The sequence below is a fragment of the Limanda limanda genome, chromosome 1 (assembly GCF_963576545.1).
Source record: "Limanda limanda chromosome 1, fLimLim1.1, whole genome shotgun sequence".
NCBI classification, from domain to species: domain Eukaryota; kingdom Metazoa; phylum Chordata; class Actinopteri; order Pleuronectiformes; family Pleuronectidae; genus Limanda; species Limanda limanda.
The window spans coordinates 525,883-549,772 of NC_083636.1; the positions used below are offsets into that span (position 1 = coordinate 525,883).

The following is a 23,890-nucleotide window of genomic DNA, read 5'->3' on the forward strand; positions in this document are numbered from 1 at the left end:
ACATAGACACACACAGAGACACACACACAGACACACACAGACACACACAGACACACAGAGACACACAGAGACACACACAGAGACACACAGACACACACAGACACACACAGACACACACAGAGACACACAGAGACACACAGAGACACACACAGAGACACACACACAGACACAGATACACACACAGACACACACAGACACACACACAGACACACACAGACACACACAGACACACACAGAGACACACAGACACACACAGAGACACACACAGACACACACAGACACACACAGACACACAGAGACACACAGAGACACACAGACACACAGAGAAACACACACAGACACACACAGACACACACAGAGACACACAGAGACACACAGAGACACACACAGAGACACACACAGACACACACAGACACACACAGAGACACACACAGACACACAGAGACACACACAGAAACACACACAGAGAAACACACAGAGCAACACACAGAGACACACACAGACACACACAGAGACACACACAGACACACACAGACACACACAGACACACACACAGACACACACACAGACACACACACAGACACACAGAGACACACACACAGACACACACAGAGACACACACAGACACACACACAGACACACACAGACACACACAGTCACACACAGACACAGAGACACACACAGACACACACAGGTTGTCGTGGTGATGACTCACTTCCTGTGTGTCCTCAGACTTCGGCTCAACAAGCTCTGACTGGAACCATCAACTCCAGCATGACGGCGGTCCAGGCGGCTCAGGCGGCGCTGGACGACTTCGACACTCTGCCGCCGCTGGGAACCGACGCCGTGAGATCTAACTCCTCCTCCTTTCTGAGCGCGGACCGGTTGCTTCTGCTTCTCTGTGACGGAGGACTTGTTCTTCTCCTTGTTGCAGGCGTCCCAGGCCTGGCGCCGAAACAAGATGGACGAGTCCAAGCACGAGATCCACTCCCAGGTGGACGCCATCACAGCAGGCACCGCCTCCATGGTCAACCTCACCGCAGGTAGGGTCGGCGGACGTGTTTCTTTACAAAGAGTCGGTCTGGGCCACAAATTGATTTCCCACGAACCTGTGGTCAGGCGACCCGGCGGAGACGGACTACACGGCGGTGGGCTGCGCCGTCACCACCATCTCCTCCAACCTGACGGAGATGTCCAAGGGCGTGAAGCTGCTGGCGGCGCTCATGGAGGACGAAGGAGCCAACGGCCAGCAGCTGCTGGGCGCCGCCAAGAACCTGGCGTGTGCCGTCTCCGACATGCTGAAGACCGCTCAGCCGGCCAACACCGAGGTCGGTGCAGAGCCGGAGACGCACAGATGTCTCAGAGCTACGGTTCCAGTTTGTGCAGTTTGTGTGACGTGTTGTGTTGACGTGTTGTGTTGTTTTCCTGCAGCCGCGTCAGATCCTGCTGCAGGCCGCAGGAAACGTGGGTCAGGCCAGCGGCGAGCTGCTGTCGCACATCGGAGAGACCGACACCGACCCACAGTTCCAGGTCAGTCTTCATCCTGCTACACAAACACATGAGGTGTGTGTCTGTCTGATGAGTGTGTGTGTTTCATCCACACATGAGGTGTGTGTCTGTCTGATGTGTGTGTGTGTGTGTGTGTGTTTCATCTACACATGAGGTGTGTGTCTGTCTAATGAGTGTGTGTGTTTCATCCACACATGAGTTGTGTGTCTGTCTAATGAGTGTGTGTGTTTCATCTACACATGAGGTGTGTGTCTGTCTGATGAGTGTGTTTCATCTACACATGAGGTGTGTGTTTGTCTGATGAGTGTGTGTGTGTTTCATCTACACATGAGGTGTGTGTCTGTCTGATGAGTGTGTTTCATCTACACATGAGGTGTGTGTTTGTCTGAAGAGTGTGTGTGTGTTTCATCCACACATGATGTGTGTGTCTGTCTGATGAGTGTGTGTGTGTTTCATCTACACATGAGGTGTGTGTTTGTCTGATGAGTGTGTGTGTTTCATCCACACATGAGTTGTGTGTCTGTCTGATGAGTGTGTGTTTCATCTGACAGTTGCTAGGTAACCGGTCTCTCGGGGGAACCAGAGGAATCCTGGTAACACACGAGTTCGTTAAACGTTCCAAACTGAGGAGCCAATCAGATCCGTCTCTAATCCATGAATAATAATCCACCTGATCATAATCCAATCTGTCAATAATTCAGAGGAGAGAGTTCAGAAGGGAGGGGTCAGGACCTTATATATATTATATATATTATATTGTGGCCAATTACCATAAACATATTATCAACAATAATATAACTATCAATGAATTTGATCTGTAACGTTGTTTGATGTGTTTCATCTCATTTCTTGGCAAATCTCTCCGCTGTCATATCAACATATTTATTATTTTCAGATTTGAATAATAAGAATAATCATAAAGAATCATTTGATAAATAATCTACAAAATTCCAAATATTCTAACTTCTTCTGTGGTGTTAATAAAGGTGGACGACTTGACATTTCCTAAAAGAGCAGCTTGCTCGCCCCCTGGTGGCCGGCTGTGTCGTCGTCTTTATTCACATTCACTGATCGTCTGTTTTCTTCCTTCACAACATGTAATAAACACGTGATCGTAACTGACGAGTCATTGTCGTCGGCAGGACATGCTAATGCAGCTAGCTAAAGCTGTAGCTAACGCCGCGGCGGCGCTGGTGCTCAAGGCCAAGAACGTGGCCCAGAAGACGGAGGACCCGGTCCAGCAGAACCGTGTGATCGCCGCGGCAACGCAGTGCGCCCTGTCCACCTCCCAGCTGGTCGCCTGCACCCGGGTGAGTCCGCCTCTCCGGCCGGGCGCCGCCCAGCACGCCCACAGAGTCTCATCTCGTTCCCTCCTTCCGTCTGTCGTCAGGTCGTGGCGCCGACCATCAGCTCGCCGGTGTGTCAGGAGCAGCTGATCGAGGCCGGGAAGCTGGTGGCCAAGTCGGTGGAAGGCTGCGTGGAGGCGTCGCAGGGGGCGACCAATGACGAGGGGCTCCTGAAGCAGGTGGGCGTGGCTGCCACCGGCGTCACTCACGCCCTCAACGAGCTGCTCCAGCACATCAAGCAGTACGCCAGCGGCGGCCATCCCATCGGGCGCCACGGAGAAGCCACCGACCGCATCCTGGACGTCACGGAGAACATCTTCAGCTCCATGGGAGACGCTGGTGGGTGTGGCTCCGCTCACCACCACAGGGGGCGCACTCCTCTGTTCTCAGCTGGGCTCCACCCACAGCGCCATCTGTCTGACCTCCAACTCTCCACACGCTGAAGAGCTCAAAGTCTGAAGCTCCTGAGGCCAAACTCACCGTTAGCTTGAAATATGAATATGAAATATGAATATGAAATATGAATATGAAATATGAATATGGAATATGGAATATGAAATATGAATATGAAATATGAATATGAAATCTGTTGAGTCTCATGGTTTCCAGAGGATGAACCGTGACTGATGATTAAACTCGTGTTTCCTGAAGTGACTTGATGACACGCCTCTTTAACTCGCCAGGTGAGATGGTTCGTCAGGCTCGTATTCTCGCCCAGGCCACGTCTGACCTGGTCAACGCCATCAAGATGGACGCCGAGGGAGAGACGGACCTGGAGAACTCTCGTAAACTGCTGTCAGCCGCCAAAATGCTGGCGGACGCCACCGCCAAGATGGTGGAGGCGGCTAAGGTCCGCCCTTTGTCTTTGACCTCCGTTATGTTAGTGTTGAACTGACGTCATCATGTTAATGTTCACACGTCTTTGTGTCCCCCCCCCCCCCCCAGGGCGCCGCGGCGAACCCGGACAGCGAGGAGCAGCAGCAGAAGTTACGAGAGGCGGCCGAGGGGCTGCGCATGGCCACCAACGCCGCCGCCCAGAACGCCATCAAGAAACGACTTGTCAACAAGCTGGAGGTAACGAGGATCCGGGCTCGCGTTGCCTCGGTCGCCTAGCAACGCAGTGTGAGTGACACCTGTCTGTTTCCTGTTTCCTGTTTCCTGTCAGAACGCAGCCAAGCAGGCGGCGGCAGCGGCCACTCAGACCATCGCCGCCGCCCAGCACGCCGCCTCGTCCAACAGGAACCAGGCCGCGCAGCAGCAGCTGGTGCAGAGCTGCAAGGTAACGCCCCCCCCCCCCGGTCTGCGTGCTGGTCTCCTGCTGGTCTCAGACCGATCCTCCTCATCTGGTTCCATGTGTTCAGGTGGCGGCGGAGCAGATCCCTCAGCTGGTCCAGGGCGTCCGAGGCAGCCAGTCGCAGCCCGACAGCCCGAGCGCCCAGCTCGCCCTCATCAGCGCCAGCCACAACTTCCTGCAGGTGGGTGTGGCCACACATCCCCCCCGCCCCCCCACAGAGAGTAGACACCATAGATATATATAAAGACTAGATGTCTCGTCTGCGTTGCCGGCCAACGGAGCCGGACGTCACCACATGGCGGCCATCTTGCTACAGGCAGCCCTCTCACCCATCACATTGTGTTGGTAAATAACCATAACTTGCTCAATTTTCAACCGATTTTGAAACGATCTGGTTTGTTAGAAACGTCAGAGATGTAGTTATGACACTGCATAAATTATTAAATTTTTGTAGAACATAACAATAACAAGTATGCAGTGTCATATCTGCATCTCTGATGTTTATAACAAACCAGACCGTTTCAAAATCGGTTGAAAATTGAGTAAGTTATGGTTATTTACCAACACAATGTGATGGGTGAGCAAGCTGCCTGTAGCAAGATGGCCGCCATGTGGTGACGTCCGGCTCCGTGGAACGAGACATCTTGTCTTTATATATATCTATGATAGACACCAACACACGTTGTGACGTTAACCATCAGGGACTGAACAGGCTTCACCTTCTCCTGGGATGGATCTTGATTTAGTTTCCTTCAGGACCTGAATCAGTTCGCTGGAGAAACATCCAAACAACAGATTTACACATTTAATGAAGATCTTCACATTAGAATGATTCTTTCTCCTCGTGTGTACGTGTACGTGTTTCAGCCACATTGAAGGAAACACGGTTCTGACATGTGGAGAATAAAGTGTTCATCATGTCTGTGAAGAACCTTCTGGACTCTGACTGTTCCCTCTTCTCTTCAGCCCGGAGCTAAGATGGTCACAGCCTCTAAATCCACGGTTCCCAACATCAGTGACCAGGCGTCGGCCATGCAGCTCAGCCAGTGCGCCAAGAACCTGGCGAGCGCTCTGGCTGAGCTGCGCACCGCCTCTCAGAAGGTACCCCCCCCCCCCCCCCCCCCACTGACACCAGGGACACCTTCAGGAGCTTCTACTAGATCCTGTGAACTGTGGTTGTACAAGTTTCAGTTGAATCCACGAAACTCTGATAGTTGTAAACATTTAGTTTCCAGTCAACAGCAAACATGTCTGGACCACTCCTCAATGTGTGTGTGTCTGTGTGTGTGTGTGTCTGTGTGTGTGTGTGTCTGTGTGTGTGTGTCTGTGTGTGCAGGCCCAGGAAGCGTGTGGTCCGTTGGAGATTGACAACGCTTTGTCGATGGTCAGAGATCTGGAGAGAGACATGAGGGAGGCCAAGGCTTCAGCTGAGGAGGGGAAACTCAAACCACTGCCAGGAGAGAAGGTGACACACACACACACACACACACAGACACACACACACACAGACACACACACAGACACACAATTGGACGTGAGCAGCAGGATAATCTTCGTGTTGTTCCTCTCAGCTTGAGAAATGTTCCCAGGACCTGAGCACCAGCACCAAGGCTGTGAGCTCAGCCATGGCTCAGCTGCTGAGTGAAGCTACACAAGGCAACGAGAACTACACAGGTACACACACTACACACACACTGAGACACACAACACACACTGAGTGAAGCTACACAAGGCAACGAGAACTACACAGGTACACACACTACACACACACTGAGACACACAACACACACTGAGTGAAGCTACACAAGGCAACGAGAACTACACAGGTACACACAACACACACACTGAGCTACACAACACACACTGAGTGAAGCTACACAAGGCAACGAGAACTACACAGGTACACACAACACACACACACACTGAGTCACACAACACACACTGAGTGAAGCTACACAAGGCAACGAGAACTACACAGGTACACACACTACACACACACTGAGCTACACAACACACACTGAGTGAAGCTACACAAGGCAACGAGAACTACACAGGTACACACAACACACACACTGAACTACACAACACACACTGAGTGAAGCTACACAAGGCAACGAGAACTACACAGGTACACACAACACACACACTGAGACACACAACACACACTGAGTGAAGCTACACAAGGCAACGAGAACTACACAGGTACACACAACACACACACTGAGACACACAACACACACTGAGTGAAGCTACACAAGGCAACGAGAACTACACAGGTACACACACAACACACACACTGAGACACACAACACACACTGAGTGAAGCTACACAAGGCAACGAGAACTACACAGGTACACACACAACACACACACAACACACACACTGAACTACACAACACACACTGAGTGAAGCTACACAAGGCAACGAGAACTACACAGGTACACACAACACACACACACACTGAGACACACAACACACACTGAGTGAAGCTACACAAGGCAACGAGAACTACACAGGTACACACAACACACACACACACTGAGACACACAACACACACTGAGTGAAGCTACACAAGGCAACGAGAACTACACAGGTACACACAACACACACACTGAGTCACACAACACACACTGAGTGAAGCTACACAAGGCAACGAGAACTACACAGGTACACACAACACACACACTGAGACACACAACACACACTGAGTGAAGCTACACAAGGCAACGAGAACTACACAGGTACACACAACACACACACTGAACTACACAACACACACTGAGTGAAGCTACACAAGGCAACGAGAACTACACAGGTACACACAACACACACACTGAGACACACAACACACACTGAGTGAAGCTACACAAGGCAACGAGAACTACACAGGTACACACAACACACACACTGAGACACACAACACACACTGAGTGAAGCTACACAAGGCAACGAGAACTACACAGGTACACACACTACACACACACTGAGTGAAGCTACACAGGGCAACGAGAACTACACAGGTACACACACTACACACACACTGAGTGAAGCTACACAGGGCAACGAGAACTACACAGGTACACACACTACACACACACTGAGACACACAACACACACTGAGTGAAGCTACACAAGGCAACGAGAACTACACAGGTACACACAACACACACACTGAGACACACACTGAGTGAAGCTACACAAGGCAACGAGAACTACACAGGTACACACACTGAACTACACAACACACACTGAGTGAAGCTACACAGGGCAACGAGAACTACACAGGTACACACAACACACACACTGAGACACACAACACACACTGAGTGAAGCTACACAAGGCAACGAGAACTACACAGGTACACACAACACACACACTGAGACACACAACACACACTGAGTGAAGCTACACAAGGCAACGAGAACTACACAGGTACACACAACACACACACTGAACTACACAACACACACTGAGTGAAGCTACACAAGGCAACGAGAACTACACAGGTACACACAACACACACACTGAGACACACAACACACACTGAGTGAAGCTACACAAGGCAACGAGAACTACACAGGTACACACAACACACACAACACACACACTGAGACACACAACACACACTGAGTGAAGCTACACAAGGCAACGAGAACTACACAGGTACACACAACACACACACTGAGACACACAACACACACTGAGTGAAGCTACACAAGGCAACGAGAACTACACAGGTACACACAACACACACTGAGCTACACAACACACACTGAGTGAAGCTACACAAGGCAACGAGAACTACACAGGTACACACACACTACACACACTGAGCTACACAACACACACTGAGCTACACACACTACACACACTGAGCTACACACACTACACACACTGAGCTACACACACTGAGCTACACACACTACACACACTGAGCTACACACACTGAGCTACACAGCTACACACACTGAGCTTTATGACCCTTTGGATTCCATCAGGTGTCTTTACTGTATAATTCTGATTTGATGATTTGATGATTTGATGATTTGATGATTTGATGATTTGATGGATTCCTTCTCTTCTTCTCTCTCTTCTTCTCTCTCTTCTTCGTGGACCAGGCATGGCGGCCAGAGACGTGGCTCAGGCGCTGAAGTCTCTGGCCTCGGCCGCCAGGGGCGTGGCCGCCACCACGGTGGACCGGCAGGCGCGGGACGGCGTGCTGGACTGCGCCGGGGACGTCATGGACAAGTCGGGAAATCTGATCGAAGAGACCAAGAGGGCGATCGCCAAGCCCGGGGACGCCGAGAGTCAGCAGAGACTCGCCCAGGTCGGACCCCCCCGGCCCCCCGGCCCCCCGAGCATGACCCACAAACCACAGAGATCAGGTGGTTCTAACGTGTGTGTGTGTGTGTGTGTGTTTCTGTGTGTGTGTGTGTGTGTGTGTGTTTCTGTGTGTGTGTGTGTGTGTGTGTGTGTGTGTAGGTGGCGAAGGCCGTGTCCCAGGCCCTGAACAGAACGGTGAACTGTCTTCCGGGACAGAGGGACGTGGACAACGCCATCCGCTCGGTGGGCGAGGCCAGCAAGACGCTGCTGTCGGACTCTGTGAGTGCAACACAACAACACAACCTGTGTTCATGCTGGAGATTGTGCGTTTACTGCTGGAGATTGTGTGTTTCCTGGATCCTGGTCCTCATGATGAACACGTGTCAGAGAAACATCTGGAGACAGATTCCATGACGTTAGATCTCAGCTCCAGTGAAGGATCATGTTGCATTGTGGGAAGTAAACAGGTTTCAGGATCATCACAGTGTGCGCTGCTTCTTCCTGTCCCAGTTCCCGTCCAGTGGGCGGAGCTTCCAGGAGGTCCAGGCCCAGCTCAACGAGGTGGCGGCCGGTCTGAACCAGTCGGCCAACGAGGTGGTGCAGGCGTCCAGAGGAACCACGCAGGAGCTGACCAGGTCCACCAGCAAGTTCGGACAAGACTTCAACCACTTCCTGGAGGCGGGAGTCGACATGGCAGGAACATCACAGGTCAGGGGGGGGAGAGGGAGAGGGAGGGGAGGGAGGGAGGGAGGGAGGGAGGGAGGGAGGGAGGGAGGAAGAGAAGGAGGGGAGGGAGGGAGGGAGGGAGGGAGGGAGGGAGAGACATGGCAGGAACATCACAGGTCAGGGGGGGGGAGAGGGAGGGAGAGGGGGAGAGAGGGAGGGAGGGAGGGAGGGAGGGAGGGAGGGAGGGAGGGAGGGAGGGAGGGGAGGGAGGGAGGGAGAGGGAGAGACATGGCAGGAACATCACAGGTCAGGGGGGGGAGAGGGAGAGGGAGGGACAGGGGGAGAGGGAGGGGAGGGAGGGAGGGAGGGAGGGAGAGGGAGGGAGAGAGAGAGAGGGAGGGAGGGAGGGAGGAAGGGAGAGAGGGAGAGAAGGAGGGGAGGGAGGGAGGGAGAGGGAGGGAGGGAGGGACATGGCAGGAACATCACAGGTCAGGGGGGGGAGAGAGGGAGAGGGGGAGAGAGGGAGGGGAGAGAGAGAGGGAGGGAGGGAGGGAGGGAGGGAGAGGGAGAGACATGGCAGGAACATCACAGGTCAGGGGGGGGAGAGAGGGAGAGGGGGAGAGAGGGAGGGGAGAGAGAGAGGGAGGGAGGGAGGGAGGGAGAGGGAGAGACATGGCAGGAACATCACAGGTCAGGGGGGGGGGAGAGGGAGAGGGAGGGAGGGAGGGAGAGGGAGGGAGGGGGAGGGAGAGACATGGCAGGAACATCACAGGTCAGGGGGGGGAGAGAGGGAGAGGGGGAGAGAGGGAGGGGAGAGAGAGAGGGAGGGAGGGAGGGAGGGAGAGGGAGAGACATGGCAGGAACATCACAGGTCAGGGGGGGGGGAGAGGGAGAGGGAGGGAGGGAGGGAGAGGGAGGAGAATACATGTAGAAAAGAACCAATGAAGGTAGAAATACATAAATGGCCTCTTACATCATCTTATTGTTTTACTTTATTGTTTAATTACTAGGGCTGTCAATAGATTAAAAAAAATTAACTAATTAATCTCACATTTTGAAATTCATTAATTGCGATTAAAAGTTTATTTTTCTTCTAAAGACTAAATCTTATAAATTAACGAGTAATCACTTCAGCCTGTATTTTACACAATGTGTTTTCAAAGAGGCTCAGCCCTATAACACCTACCTATAGAGTGGCAGCCAGGTCGTTAAATATCATGTGTGATAAATTGTGTAACAAAATTTTTTTTTAAAAACAGCTGAAAATATTCCCAATGTCCTTGGAAACAATAACACTGCTTCTTTCTTCAGTGAAACATCCAGATTAGTAAAAGGTGTAATATATTACGAATACGTATTCTCCACATCGGCTTGAGGGAAGAATACGTAATACGCAAAAGTACGTGATATTATTGTCGCGGCGCTTCAGCAGCGCAGAGTAGGACTACACACACGAACATGCGCACAAACACACACACAGTTCGAGGAAGATTAAAAAGTGCACATGAGAGGACGGAGAGGGAGTTGCCTGTGTGACGTCTCTGTTTGCACTGCTGCGTTCTTCATCCACTTCACTGGACTCAGGCTTAGAAACACTTTAACTTTATTTTCTGTAACATCGGGACACAGTCACAGTTATCTACAAAAGAAAAGTTGCATATTACTAAACAAGTTTCATACACTAAGATAACCATTAGAAACTAACTAAAACAATCAATCAATCAAGTTTTATTTGTATAGCCCACATTCACAAATAACAATTCGTCTCATGGGGCTTTAACATTGTGTGACATCCTCTGTCCTTAACCCTCAACAAGAGTCAGGAAAAACTACTAAAAACCCTTTTCACAGGTAAAAATATGTAGAAACCTCAGAGAGACACATGTGAGGGATCCCTCTCTCAGGACGGACAGAAGTGCAATAGATGTCAGGTGTAAGAAAACATCATCAGGATTTTTAGCAGCATCCATTAGGCTAAACATTTTTCAATACTATGTGTCAGGCAGTCCCGCTGCAATCACAGTCTCTGGCCAGCAGCAAGACCACGATCCAGCATCAGGATGGGATCCACTATAATCCACAGTCATTGTCCACCGCCGCCAGTTAGAATCCATTATCAGCTGCCGCCTCGGTCGTGGTCCCTCATCATCCGATGCCAACGCGACAAAGGATCCTCCATTACAACGACGATCAGCTGGCACGATACAGAATCCACCGAACTGGATCCACCATTGCGACCTCCGACACGCGATCCACAATCATAATCCATGGTGCGGCCACAGCTGTGGCCCTGCATCCGCGGGCGCTAAGGCACAGAAACTCCGGGAAAGGGGTCAAGTTAGTAACATGTACTGATCAGATAAGAATTATCTTGATGTGATAAATATGGAGAAAAGGAAGGAGAAGCAGACAGAGAGACACAACTCACTCAGAGCGGGGGGGGAATCTGCTTCTGAGATAGTAAAGGGTGCGCTGCTACACTAATCCCCAGAAGTTCCCGCTGTGGGCCTTCAAAATAAGACAGACACGGCAAAATAAAAGAAATACATAAAAAAAAAACTGTGACTGCAGTTCCACGTTGAACAGGATTTAACTAACAACATATTTACACCGTTACACCTGCATGGTCCAAGTAGCTTCTCCAACTTCTCCAGTTCAGACAGCTCCGGTGCAATCAACATCGAGATGTTGGTCTTGCTGAATTTTCTTCCGCACACCGGATGTAAACAAAGCTGCGTTAAAATATTTTATCGCATTAATCTAGGGCACAATAATCTCATAGATTAACGTGTTAGCTTTGACAGCCCTATTAATTTCTCATTTCTGCATTATTTAATTTACAAATCATTGATAGTTTTTTTGAATGGATTGAAGAACAGGAGAATGAGAGGGGGAGAGAGGGAGAGGGAGAACAGCAGGATGATTAGAGCTTGTGTTACTGAAGCAGTTGATGTCTCCTCCAGTCCAAGCAGGACCAGGTCCAGGTGGTGTCCAACCTGAAGACCATCTCCATGTCCTCCAGCAAACTGCTGCTCGCCGCCAAAGCTCTGACCAGCGACCACAGCTCGCCCAACCTGAAGAACCAGCTGGCCGCCGCCGCCCGGTAACACACACTCCTCAGGCTGATGTGTGTGTCTGATGTGTGTGTCTGATGTGTGTGTCTGATGTGTCTCTGATGTGTGTGTGTGTCCACAGAGCCGTCACAGACAGCATCAACCAGCTCATCACCATGTGCACGCAGCAGGCGCCGGGTCAGAAGGAGTGTGACAACGCCCTCAGAGAACTGGAGGTGAGCTGTCCACCTGAGGCTGGTGTGTGTCTGTGTGCGTCTGTGTGGGTTCTAACGGGTGTGTGTGTGTGTGTGTGTGTGTGTGTGTGTGTGTGTGTGTGTGTGTGTGTGTGTGTGTGTGTGTGTGTGTGTGTGCAGTCGGTGAGGGGGATGCTGGAGAACCCGACGGAGGCCGTCAGTGAGCTGTCGTACTTCGACTGCATCGACAGCGTGATGGAGAACTCCAAGGTTCGTTTCTCTGCTTCTCGTCTCACAGCAGCTTCTGCTTCTTTCTTAATTATTATTATTATTATTAATAAACACAGCAGCTTCTGGGTTTATTAATAAGTGGAGGAAGTTTCTCTCAGAGCTTTGAGGAGAACATGTTCTCAGAAGAGCTCGGTATCTTTAAGTGTGATAATATAACCAGCTGCTACTGGCCAATAGAGGGCGCTAGGGAGCTGCCCCACCACTCCACCCTTCATAAGTTGAGACATTAAAGGTAAATATTAAATAGATATTAAATATAAGAAATCTTTCCAATTGAGATAGGTTGTCAGATCAGCAGCAGTACACAGCACCACCCAGCAGGGGGCAGCAGTCCCACAGGGTTGAGAGGTTCAGTGTCATTTACAACCTGAAGAACAGAAACCGGTTCTATCAAGAAAATAAAAACACAATCATTGGTTTAAATACACTGTTGAATCATGTGTTTGGAGGGTTTATGATAAATGCATATTTCATATTTCAGTATAATGTATCTAGTAGAAACTGTAAATATCTCTAAACACATTTTAAACAACGGAAGTGAAATGAAATGCTGAATGAATCTTCTGAAACCAAATGAGGAGTCTGTTTCAACAACAGGAGCTGGTTGAGATATCTCTCAGGGAATTATTCATAATCATAATCTCCTGACTCTGTGACTCCTCCTCCACAGGTCCTCGGAGAGTCCATGGCTGGGATTTCCCACAACGCCAAGAACTCCAACCTGCCCGAGTTCGGTGATTCGGTCAGCGCCGGCTCCAAAGCTCTGTGTGGTCTGACTGAAGCAGCTGCTCAGGTAAACCGAAGGTTCCTGGATTCATTCTGTGGCTCTTCTCAGACATGAACCTCAGACGTGCTCCTGAAACCTTCTGGAGGTTCCTCACCTGACAAGTTCTGAGCTAGTGTCTGAAAACAGAACCAGGGCTCGGTCACGCTGGTCTGTGAGTGTGACAATCCTCAACTAGGCAGAGACTCAGTAGCAAAGGAAGCACGAGAGGCAGAAAAATAAAGTATTAAATAAAACTTTACTTAAATAGTCCAAAGCAACAAATCCATACAGGGAACAGGCAGAAATCAAATGTCATAAATCCAGGCAGAGTCCAAAAACCAGGTAATCCAATCACGGAAGAAATCGCTGGAGAGCATGTACGCACACAGGAGACAATGACAATCGGGCAGAGGGGAAACACAGGGTATAAATAGGGAATGCTTAATGACAACAAGGTACAGGTGTGTGGGGAAACCAACAGGAAGTAAAGGTAGACATGAGACACAAGAACCCAGACACCAAAATAAAACAGGAAGTGAAATCAAAACAGACACAGACTGAACAGATCGTTACAGTGAGGGAGGCGGAGCTTCCTGTCAGTCGGCGGCTCACAGACGTAGAACAAGTGTTTTGTTTAAAACTTGGTTTCATTTGACTTGTGATGTGTTGATGTTCGTAGGCGGCGTATCTGGTGGGAGTGTCTGACCCCAACAGCTCGGCGGGTCAGAAGGGGCTGGTGGACCCGTCCCAGTTCGCCCGGGCCAATCAGTCCATTCAGATGGCGTGTCAGAACCTGGTGGACCCGGCCTGCACTCAGTCGCAGGTTCTCTCTGCCGCCACCATCGTGGCCAAGCACACCTCGGCGCTGTGTAACGCCTGCCGCCTGGCGTCCTCCCGGACCCCCAACCCCGTCGCCAAGAGGCAGTTTGTGCAGTCGGCCAAAGAAGTGGCCAACACCACGGCCAACCTGGTCAAGTCCATCAAGGTTCGTGGTGAAGCTGAATCTGAAGGCAGCAGCGGTTCTCTGAGCTGCTCTACGAGTGATTTTAGTTTTTCACTCTTCAAATGTTTGTAAAATCAAACGCTCTCGTGAGTGTTGACGTGTAACCGTCTGTCCAGGCTTTAGACGGAGCCTTCAACCACGAGAACAGAGAGAAGTGCAGAGCTGCCACGGTTCCTCTGATCGAAGCCGTGGACAACCTCACGGCCTTCGCCTCCAACCCGGAGTTCGCCAGCATCCCGGCTCAGATCAGCCCCGAGGTTCGTCCCCACGCCGCGCTCAGCGCCGGGAGGCGGGCTCATAACGACGAGGTGCGTCCTGCGTCTCTAACCCGGCTTCTCGTCCTCTCCCTCAGGGTCACGCAGCCATGGAGCCCATCGTGGTCGCAGCGCAGACGATGCTGGAGAGCTCCACCGGCCTCATCCAGACCGCCCGCTCGCTGGCCGTCAACCCCAAGGACCCCCCCAAGTGGTCAGTGCTGGCAGGACACTCCAGGACGGTGTCGGACTCCATCAAGAAACTCATCACCAACATGAGGTGAGGAACTCTGATTCAGAGTCCGGATCGAGAGGCTGAGCTGCTGCAGGCGCTTCATGCCTGTACAACACATGTGTGTGTTTGTGTGTGTTTGTGTGTGTGTGTGTCACACTGTGTGTGTTTGTGTGTGTGTGCAGAGAAAAGGCTCCTGGTCAGAGAGAATGTGACGATGCCATCGACGTGCTGAACGGTTGCATCCGGGAGGTGGACCAGGCGTCACTAGCCGCCATCAGCCAGCAGCTGACCCCCCGAGAGGACATCTCCATGGAGGTAACCACACATGATCATCAGCACATCGTGACATCAGCAGGAGAAACGTCTCAGCTCGTGTTCAGGACGAATCCACTCGTAACCTGATGTTAACGTTTCTCAATAAACTCAAAAGTTCACGTCGAGTATTTCACTAAATGATGAGAGTCCGGCCTGAAGAGACACAAATGACGATATGCAGTCACAGTTAAAGCGCCACCTAGTGGACACAGGGAATTGTTTGTATTTCCGTGTGCTCCTCCTGTGGGCGGGACCAACACATCGTGTTTAACTGTGTGTGTTGCAGAACCTCCACGAGCAGATGGCGGCCTCGGTGCATGAGATCAGTAACCTGATCGACCCGGTGGCGGTGGCGGCTCGTTATGAGGCTTCTCACCTGGGACACAAGGTAACATGTGTCAAATGGACGATGGCCAGCAGGGGGCAGAGTAGCTCATTACAATCTCTGTTTAAAACTTGTCTCTCTACGTAACGTGAACAGGTGTCTCAGATGGCGAGCTACTTCGAGCCGCTCATCATGGCGGCCATCGGCACGGCGTCTAAGATCGTGAGCAGCCAGCAGCAGATGGCGGTGTTGGACCAAACCAAGACGCTGACGGAGTCGGCTCTGCAGATGCTCTACACCGCCAAGGAGGCGGGGGGGAACCCCAAGGTACCGAATCCTCATGTTTACTGAAGACAAACTACTTCTGCCTTTGATTTTATTCATAATTTATATGACTTGTCTGGTTGAATATTTCAGTGTGAACTTGTGTTCTGACTCTTTTCTTCTGGTCCAGGCCGCTCACATGCAGGAGGCGCTGGAGGAGTCGGTGCAGATGATGAAAGAAGCCGTCGACGACCTCGGGGCGACCCTGGCGGAAGCCGCCAGTGCAGCCGGCGCCGTGGGCGGGATGGTGGACTCCATCAACGACGCCATCAACAAGATGGAAGACTCGCCGACTATGGAACCGGACGGCACCTTCGTGGACTATCAGACGACCATGGTGAAGACGGCCAAGGCCATCGCCGTCAATGTGCAGGAGATGGTGAGTCAGGAGTGGAAGCAGCCCGACCCTCAGTACCCGGTTACACCTTCCTCATGTTTCCTCTTCTCGTCAGGTGACCAAATCCAACACCAACCCAGACGACCTCGGGGGATTGGCCAACCAGCTCACCAACGAGTTCGGAAATCTGGCCAACGAGGCCAAGTACGCAGCCGTGACTGCCGAGAACGATGAGGTGAATAAAACAAACGCACCTCGTGGCGTCTTCTCCTTCAGGAGACACCAGATCTCACAGGTCCTGTGTTTGTTCTCAGATCGGTTCTCACATCAAGAAGCAGGTTGGCGAGCTGGGCTTCAGCTGCACGGCTCTGGTGACCAAAGCCGGAGCGCTGCAGTGCAGCCCCAACGACTCGTTCACCAAGAAGGAGCTGATCGAGAGCGCCCGCAAGGTCTCCGAGAAGGTCCGGGCGCCGAGCACTCACTTCCTCCCTCTGCACATTCAAAGATGATTTGATTTGAACAGCGACAGAATGACCCTGGACTATGTTGTTATTAGCATGTCAGTAATAAATGTCCTGGTGCAGGTCTCCCACGTGCTGGCGTCGCTGCAGGCAGGAAACCGCGGCACGCAGGCCTGCATCACGGCCGCCAGCGCCGTGTCGGGAATCATCGCTGACCTGGACACCACCATCATGTTCGCTACGGCTGGATCTCTGAACAGAGAGAACTCCGAGACCTTCGCCGACCACAGGTACCAGAGAAACCAGAACGTGTTTGTGGTCCTCACGGTTGAACTGTCTGCACTGCCCCCTCGTGGTGACTGGTGGTACTGCTCTGTTTTGTTTTGAACTGTTTCCTGTGTGTGTGCAGAGAATGCATCCTGAAGACGGCGAAGGCTCTGGTGGAGGACACCAAGCTGCTGGTGTCCGGTGCTGGAGCCAGTCAGGAGCGCCTGGCCCAGGCCGCTCAGTCCTCCGTGGGCACCATCACCAGACTGGCTGACGTGGTCAAACTCGGAGCCGCCAGTCTGGGATCCGAGGACCCAGAGACACAGGTACACAGCTCAGTTTGTTGTGTGGGGTTGTGTGTGTGTGGGTTCATTAGAGCCTGGCTGATTCATGTGTGTGCTGCCCTCTACAGGTGGTCCTGATCAACGCAGTCAAAGATGTGGCCAAAGCGCTGGGTAACCTCATCAGCAGCACCAAGGCTGCAGCCGGGAAACCTCACGACGACCCGAGCATGCTGCAGCTCAAGAACTCTGCCAAGGTACGAAACCCAACGTCCCTAAGGCTGCGATCATCTGAAAGCTCATCGCTGCTGCTATGGTTACGTCTGGCATCCACCGGACTACCAGCGCTGAACACGTAGCGTCGCTATCACTTCCTGTCGGTTACACTTCCTGTCAGATGCACTTACTGTCAGTTACACTTCCTGTCAGTAGCACTTCCTGTCAGTAACACATCCTGTCAGTCACACTTCCTGTCAGTTACACTTCCTGTCAGTAACACTTCCTGTCAGTTACACTTCCTGTCAGTAACACCTCCTGTCAGTTACACTTCCTGTCAGTAGCACTTCCTGTCAGTAGCACTTCCTGTCAGTCACACTTCCTGTCAGTAACACTTCCTGTCAGTTACACTTCCTGTCAGTAACACCTCCTGTCAGTAGCACTTCCTGTCAGTTACGCTTCCTGTCTCGTTCGACAGAGCCGGACGTCACCACATGGCGGCCATCTTGCTACAGTCAGCTCGCTCACCCATAACATTGTGTTGTAGTGGTACGTACTTTTTAAATAACCATAACTTGCTCAATCTTCAACCGATTTTGAAACGGTCTGGTTTGTTATAAATGTCAGAGATGTAGTTATGATACTGCATAAATTATTATTTTTTTTTAGAAAATAGCATAATTATTCATAAGTGTGCAGTGTCATATCTACATCTCTTACGTTTATAACAAACCAGACCGTTTCAAAATCGGTTGAAGATTGAGCAAGTTATGGTTATTTACCAACACAATGTTATGGGTGAGCGAGCTGCCTCTGGCAAGATGGCCGCCATGTGGTGACGTCCGGCTCTGTCGAACGAGACATCTAGTCTTTATATATATCTATGGCACTTCCTGTCAGTAACACTTCCTGTCAGTTACACTTCCTGTCAGTAACACTTCCTGTCAGTAACACTTCCTGTCAGTAGCACTTCCTGTCAGTAACACTTCCTGTCAGTTACACTTCCACCTCGTCGTCCCTGCATCGCTGTTCCTCCTTCAGAGGAGTTTCTGTTACTAAGCAACCGACTGCGGAGGAGACTATCTACTTCCTGTTTACACCACATGACCAGTGAACGGTCATGTGACCTGTGTTTTGTGGACTCTAAATAACGATGGACGACAGAGAGCTGGATTCAGCGGCTCCACAGTCTTTCCTCCAAAGTGCATCACGACCACAAGATGGCAGCGTTTGTATCATATTCTTTAAGAACAGGAGGAGGCGGAGCCGCGTCGTCCATCTTTATTTACAGTGAACGATTTAAAATGTATTAGCGAAGTAGGCGGAGACTCATTAATACGCTGTGAGACGATCTTCTTCCTCATTAACAAACGGAACTCAGATGTGTTTGTTGGTTTTCTGGCGTCGGTCTGACCTCTGGTGACCTGTTGCAGGTGATGGTGACCAACGTGACGTCGCTGCTGAAGACGGTGAAGGCCGTGGAGGACGAGGCCACGAAGGGGACGCGGGCGCTGGAGGCGACCATCGAACACATCAAACAGGAACTGACTGTGAGTCACTGACCGGAGGTCGGCGCTGAGGTCACTGCTCTGCATCATCTAACCTTCTCTACCCTGCAGGTGTTCCGCAGCTCGGACCCGCCGCCGAAGACCACCACGCCGGAGGAGTTCATCCGCATGACCAAAGGAATCACCATGGCAACAGCCAAGGCCGTGGCTGCCGGGAACTCGTGTCGTCAGGAGGACATCATCGCCACGGCGAACCTCAGCCGGAGGGCCATCGCCGACATGCTGCACTCCTGCAAGGTGGGAACCAGCTTCTTCCTTCATGATGTGGATCCATGAACTGCTCTCTGATCTTTGATCTGAATCATGTTCAAACATCAGGTGGACCTCATCAGCTCATGTCTCCTAACAGGAAGCTGCGTACCACCCGGACGTCAGCAAAGACGTCCAGATGAGGGCGCTGCGCTACGGCAACGAGTGCGCCACCGGGTACCTGGGCCTGCTGGAGCACGTGCTGGTGGTAAGACCTCCAGGCGTCTCCGTCTGTCCCTGAGGGACGAGCCTGTCCTCTCACAGCTCCTCCTCCTCTCTGGTCCTCCAGCGGTGTGGACACGCCTCTGAGCTCTGTCACATGTCAGCTGTCATGTGACTGACGACCTCTTCTCTTTCCTTCCCCATCGCTCGGCTCATGTTGTGTAACCGTGTGGCTCACTGGTGTCGGTGCAGCCGGTGAGTTCCTGCATGACGCTCCAGAGTTCTGCACCGGTTGATCACATGACTGAATAACACCTGACAGGAAGCAGCGCCGCCGCGACCTCTTCAGAATAAAGCTCTCAGCTGATCTGATCCCTGCGGTGTGAGGAGATCAGATCACGTGTGTGTGTGGTTGTGTGTGTTGTGTGTGTTGTGTCCACCTCTCTACACACCTCACAACTAATGAGTCCACGAACATGTTCAGGTTGTGTTGATGGAGTCGTTGCAAACCTCGGATTGAAAGTTCTGCTTTAAAGGAGACTTATAAATATATGATGTTGTTTCTTAAAATCAATATTAAAGTGTAGAGAGCATCACTATTGATTTAAATCTGAATTGTTTCCTGGACGAGAAACTCTGTCTTGTGAGGATTCGTCTGATTCTGTCTCTAAGGACTTTGATGAAATGTGTTTGTTGTGATTTCAAAACTGCTCTTAGTGACTCTGGTCAAAGCTAACTGATGCTAGCTGATGCTAACTGATGCTAGCTGATGCTAGCTGATGCTAACTGTCGGCACATTGCGCTAACAGGGATCTTTGCTCCGGGCACTTTATATATATAATCAAAATATATATAAAGTGAATAAGTAACTTTTGAACATTTACAGCACATTTGAACTAAAGATAATACTTTATAATAATACTAAAGACGGATCCTTTAGGTCTCTGTCATCCTGAGACTGTCTCATCTCCATGTGCCCCCCCCCCCCCTTTGGTCACAGAGTCTGATTCATGTTGTGAGTAGTTTGAGTGACAGGAGACACGCCCCCTCCGGTGACACTGTGCTCACGCGTGTTCTGAACATGTGTGTTCCGGTTGTGTTGCTGTGCGGTTTGTGGATGTTTTGTGTTTGGCTGCTTCGTGCGTCTCCTCATGACATCACGTCTGAACCAACTGGAGGCTGTTCCATCCCTGCAGCTGTCCCCCCCCCCCCCCACCGGCTGAGACGCATCAGATCTAATGATAATCATTCACTGATGAAACGGGATATTTCATTTAGATTTACAGATTTAAACAGCTGAGTGATTGTTCCACCTTCTCTCTGAATATTCAAATCACCAGATCGACACATCATGAATATAGATTTATTTATTTGGACTGGAAAATAAAATCTGTAGCTTATATCATCTTTGCATCAGCGTAGCATGAGCACAGGGATGTAAAGCAGACGTGTGGAGCGTCAGAGTGAAATGAGAAGAGTTGAATTAAAGCTTGTGTCTTGTTCTCCGTCCTCAGATCATCCAGAAGCCGACTCACGACCTGAAGCAGCAGCTCGCCAACTACTCCAAGCGAGTGGCCGGCTCCGTCACCGAGCTCATCCAGGCCGCAGAGGCCATGAAAGGTGCGTGAGCCTTTCAACTACATTTCCCATAATGCATCAACACAATCGTTTTGGAAGAGCAGATATTTCCAGGCCTCCTTGTAGCTCAGAGCTTCTGATACAAACGTCAACGCGTCGGGGTCAGAGGTCGTCAGCTCCCAGGACACGTTCACAAGTGAGAGTCATGAGGTCAGATGTGAGAGCTCAGATTTCACACGTGTTCACACCTGAGCTCCGAGCTGCAGCCGTGGGATCGGACCCCTGAGTCTGAAGGTCTGAACCCGGGTCTGGGTTCTGCAGCTCGGCTCTGAGGTCCAGGTCCACACGGTTCCATCAGAGCTGTCATCAGCCGTCGAGTGGAGGGAAAGAGGAGCTGAGAGCTTAATCACAGATTAACACACACACACACACACACACACACACACACACACACACACACACACACACACACTAACAGACACACACCTGCTTCAGTTTCTGAGACATTAGCTGCAACTGGATCCTGCAGCAGGATGTAAATGGAACGACCTCAGCGGCTGTCGAGAGAAGAAGAAGAAGCTGTGATTGATGTTCAACTGGAGTTCGTCCAGTTCATCAGATTCACGTCACAAAGACGAATCCTTCAAACTGCTTCGTACGTTGTGAGGAGCTGAAGATGTGAATCTGACAAACTCAGTTTGTTTTTATATCATCAAATAACTAAATGAAACCAAACTGATCAGAAACTTGAACAAACATCAGAGAGAAGAACTGAAACGACAGAAACATCTTTACAAACATTTATTTAACGTCTGATGTGTTCCTGACGTGTTCCTCACATGTTCCTCACGTGTTCCTGACGTGTTCCTGACGTGTTCTTCACATGTTCCTCACGTGTTCCTCACATGTTCCTGACGTGTTCCTCACGTGTTCCTCACATGTTCCTGACGTGTTCCTCACGTGTTCCTCACGTGTTCCTCACGTGTTCCTCACATGTTCCTGACGTGTTCCTCACGTGTTCCTCACATGTTTCTGACGTGTTCCTCACATGTTCCTCACATGTTCCTCATATGTTCCTGACGTGTTCCTCACATGTTCCTCACGTGTTCCTCACATGTTCCTGACGTGTTCCTCACGTGTTCCTCACATGTTTCTGACGTGTTCCTCACATGTTCCTCACATGTTCCTGACGTGTTCCTCACATGTTCCTCACATGTTCCTCACATGTTCCTGAAATGTTCCATACGTGTTCCTCACATGTTCCTCACGTGTTCCTCACGTGTTCATCACGTGTTCCTCACATGTTCCTCACATGTTCCTCACGTGTTCCTGACGTGTTCTGTGAGAACACAAACGTCAATAGTAATTTGAGATATCATCCTGGCGTCGCCCCTGATTGAATATTTCTAGAAACATAAAATCAAATGATGAAGACCGACAGATTAATGGTCCGTGGCAGTAATAAGGATTGAACAGATCTTCAGGAGTAGAGACCCGGGCAGTGTGTGTTGTCGGGTGTGTGTAGACAGTGGGAGTGTGACTGTGGTTGTGTGTTGTTGGTGTGTGTAGACAGTCGAGTGTGACTGTGGTTGTGTGTTGTTGGTGTGTGTAGACTGTGACTGTGGTTGTGTGTTGTTGGTGTGTGTAGACAGTGTGACTGTGGTTGTGTGTTGTTGGTGTGTGTAGACAGTGTGACTGTGGTTGTGTGTTGTTGGTGTGTGTAGACAGTGTGACTGTGGTTGTGTGTTGTTGGTGTGTGTAGACAGTCGAGTGTGACTGTGGTTGTGTGTTGTTGGTGTGTGTAGACTGTGACTGTGGTTGTGTGTTGTTGGTGTGTGTAGACAGTGTGACTGTGGTTGTGTGTTGTTGGTGTGTGTAGACAGTGTGACTGTGGTTGTGTGTTGTCGGGTGTGTAGACAGTCGAGTGTGACTGTGGTTGTGTGTTGTCGGTGTGTGTAGACTGTGACTGTGGTTGTGTGTTGCAGGCACGGAGTGGGTGGACCCTGAGGATCCCACGGTCATCGCAGAGAACGAGCTGCTCGGAGCGGCGGCGGCGATCGAAGCCGCCGCCAAGAAGCTGGAGCAGCTGAGGCCCCGGACCAAGCCCAAGGTCAGAGCTCCTCCCTGCGCCTGGCGACCTCAGCGCCGCCCGTCTCCTCGCCCGTCGGCTCCTCCTCCCTGAGCCGGACGCCATGACCTCACTGACCTCTGTCCCTTCTCTTGTAAACAGGAAGCAGATGAGAGCTTGAACTTCGAGGAGCAGATTCTGGAGGCGGCCAAGGCCATCGCCGCCGCCACCAGCGCCCTGGTGAAGGCTGCGTCCGCCGCCCAGAGGGAGCTGGTGGCTCAGGGGAAGGTACGCCCCCCCCCACGTCCTCCCCCCCCACAGGAGGAGACCCACTGTTCCCCCCCGATGAGCTCCATGATCAGCTCATCATTCTGGAGACGACCTGACGATTTATACAGAAACAATCTGTAGAAAACATAGAATTTAATATCAGTTAATTGTGTTTAGATTTAATCTCTCGAGTCAAACTCACTTTAATCTTCTGGAGGTGAACGAGTTCCGCTGGAGATCAGGAACATATCTGAGAAATGTACTTAAAAAATGAATTCATGTTTTTAATATTAGTATATTTGTATATAGTATATCAGCGACTTGTCTTCAGGCTCCTCTGACCCTCCGAGTGGGTGGAGCCTGATCAGCTGACCCTGGTCACCTGATGTGTGACCTGAACATCTGGGCCCAGCTGCAGTGAGTTAACGAGCGTGTGTTTTCAGGTGGGAGCGATCAAGGCCAACGCCGTGGACGACGGGCAGTGGTCCCACGGCCTCATCTCAGCTGTAAGTCCCCCCCCCCCACCCCCCCA

The 23,890-nt window shown here is 51.1% G+C and overlaps 1 protein-coding gene across 2 annotated transcripts in view; it reads left to right on the forward strand.

The window, feature by feature from the left end:
- Positions 1-23,890, forward strand: part of tln1 (talin 1) — a 51,274-nt gene that overhangs the window by 19,224 nt on the left and 8,160 nt on the right. The window contains exons 15-54 of one of the 2 annotated variants that reach the window (XM_061079076.1): positions 733-846; positions 935-1,043; positions 1,120-1,328; positions 1,432-1,530; positions 2,061-2,102; positions 2,652-2,819; positions 2,900-3,194; positions 3,539-3,705; positions 3,801-3,929; positions 4,021-4,134; positions 4,217-4,330; positions 5,116-5,250; positions 5,486-5,614; positions 5,721-5,823; positions 8,271-8,479; positions 8,635-8,754; positions 8,986-9,183; positions 12,105-12,244; positions 12,337-12,430; positions 12,569-12,658; positions 13,350-13,472; positions 14,125-14,430; positions 14,565-14,705; positions 14,801-14,982; positions 15,120-15,252; positions 15,539-15,640; positions 15,734-15,904; positions 16,032-16,280; positions 16,354-16,473; positions 16,553-16,699; positions 16,823-16,989; positions 17,109-17,292; positions 17,379-17,504; positions 18,897-19,013; positions 19,083-19,268; positions 19,381-19,488; positions 20,957-21,062; positions 23,006-23,130; positions 23,251-23,376; positions 23,802-23,864. In XM_061079076.1, coding sequence (XP_060935059.1) covers positions 733-846; positions 935-1,043; positions 1,120-1,328; positions 1,432-1,530; positions 2,061-2,102; positions 2,652-2,819; positions 2,900-3,194; positions 3,539-3,705; positions 3,801-3,929; positions 4,021-4,134; positions 4,217-4,330; positions 5,116-5,250; positions 5,486-5,614; positions 5,721-5,823; positions 8,271-8,479; positions 8,635-8,754; positions 8,986-9,183; positions 12,105-12,244; positions 12,337-12,430; positions 12,569-12,658; positions 13,350-13,472; positions 14,125-14,430; positions 14,565-14,705; positions 14,801-14,982; positions 15,120-15,252; positions 15,539-15,640; positions 15,734-15,904; positions 16,032-16,280; positions 16,354-16,473; positions 16,553-16,699; positions 16,823-16,989; positions 17,109-17,292; positions 17,379-17,504; positions 18,897-19,013; positions 19,083-19,268; positions 19,381-19,488; positions 20,957-21,062; positions 23,006-23,130; positions 23,251-23,376; positions 23,802-23,864 — 5,760 coding nt within the window. The remainder of the gene's footprint in view (positions 1-732; positions 847-934; positions 1,044-1,119; positions 1,329-1,431; positions 1,531-2,060; positions 2,103-2,651; positions 2,820-2,899; positions 3,195-3,538; positions 3,706-3,800; positions 3,930-4,020; positions 4,135-4,216; positions 4,331-5,115; positions 5,251-5,485; positions 5,615-5,720; positions 5,824-8,270; positions 8,480-8,634; positions 8,755-8,985; positions 9,184-12,104; positions 12,245-12,336; positions 12,431-12,568; positions 12,659-13,349; positions 13,473-14,124; positions 14,431-14,564; positions 14,706-14,800; positions 14,983-15,119; positions 15,253-15,538; positions 15,641-15,733; positions 15,905-16,031; positions 16,281-16,353; positions 16,474-16,552; positions 16,700-16,822; positions 16,990-17,108; positions 17,293-17,378; positions 17,505-18,896; positions 19,014-19,082; positions 19,269-19,380; positions 19,489-20,956; positions 21,063-23,005; positions 23,131-23,250; positions 23,377-23,801; positions 23,865-23,890) is intronic. The other variant, XM_061079085.1, reaches the window with a different exon arrangement.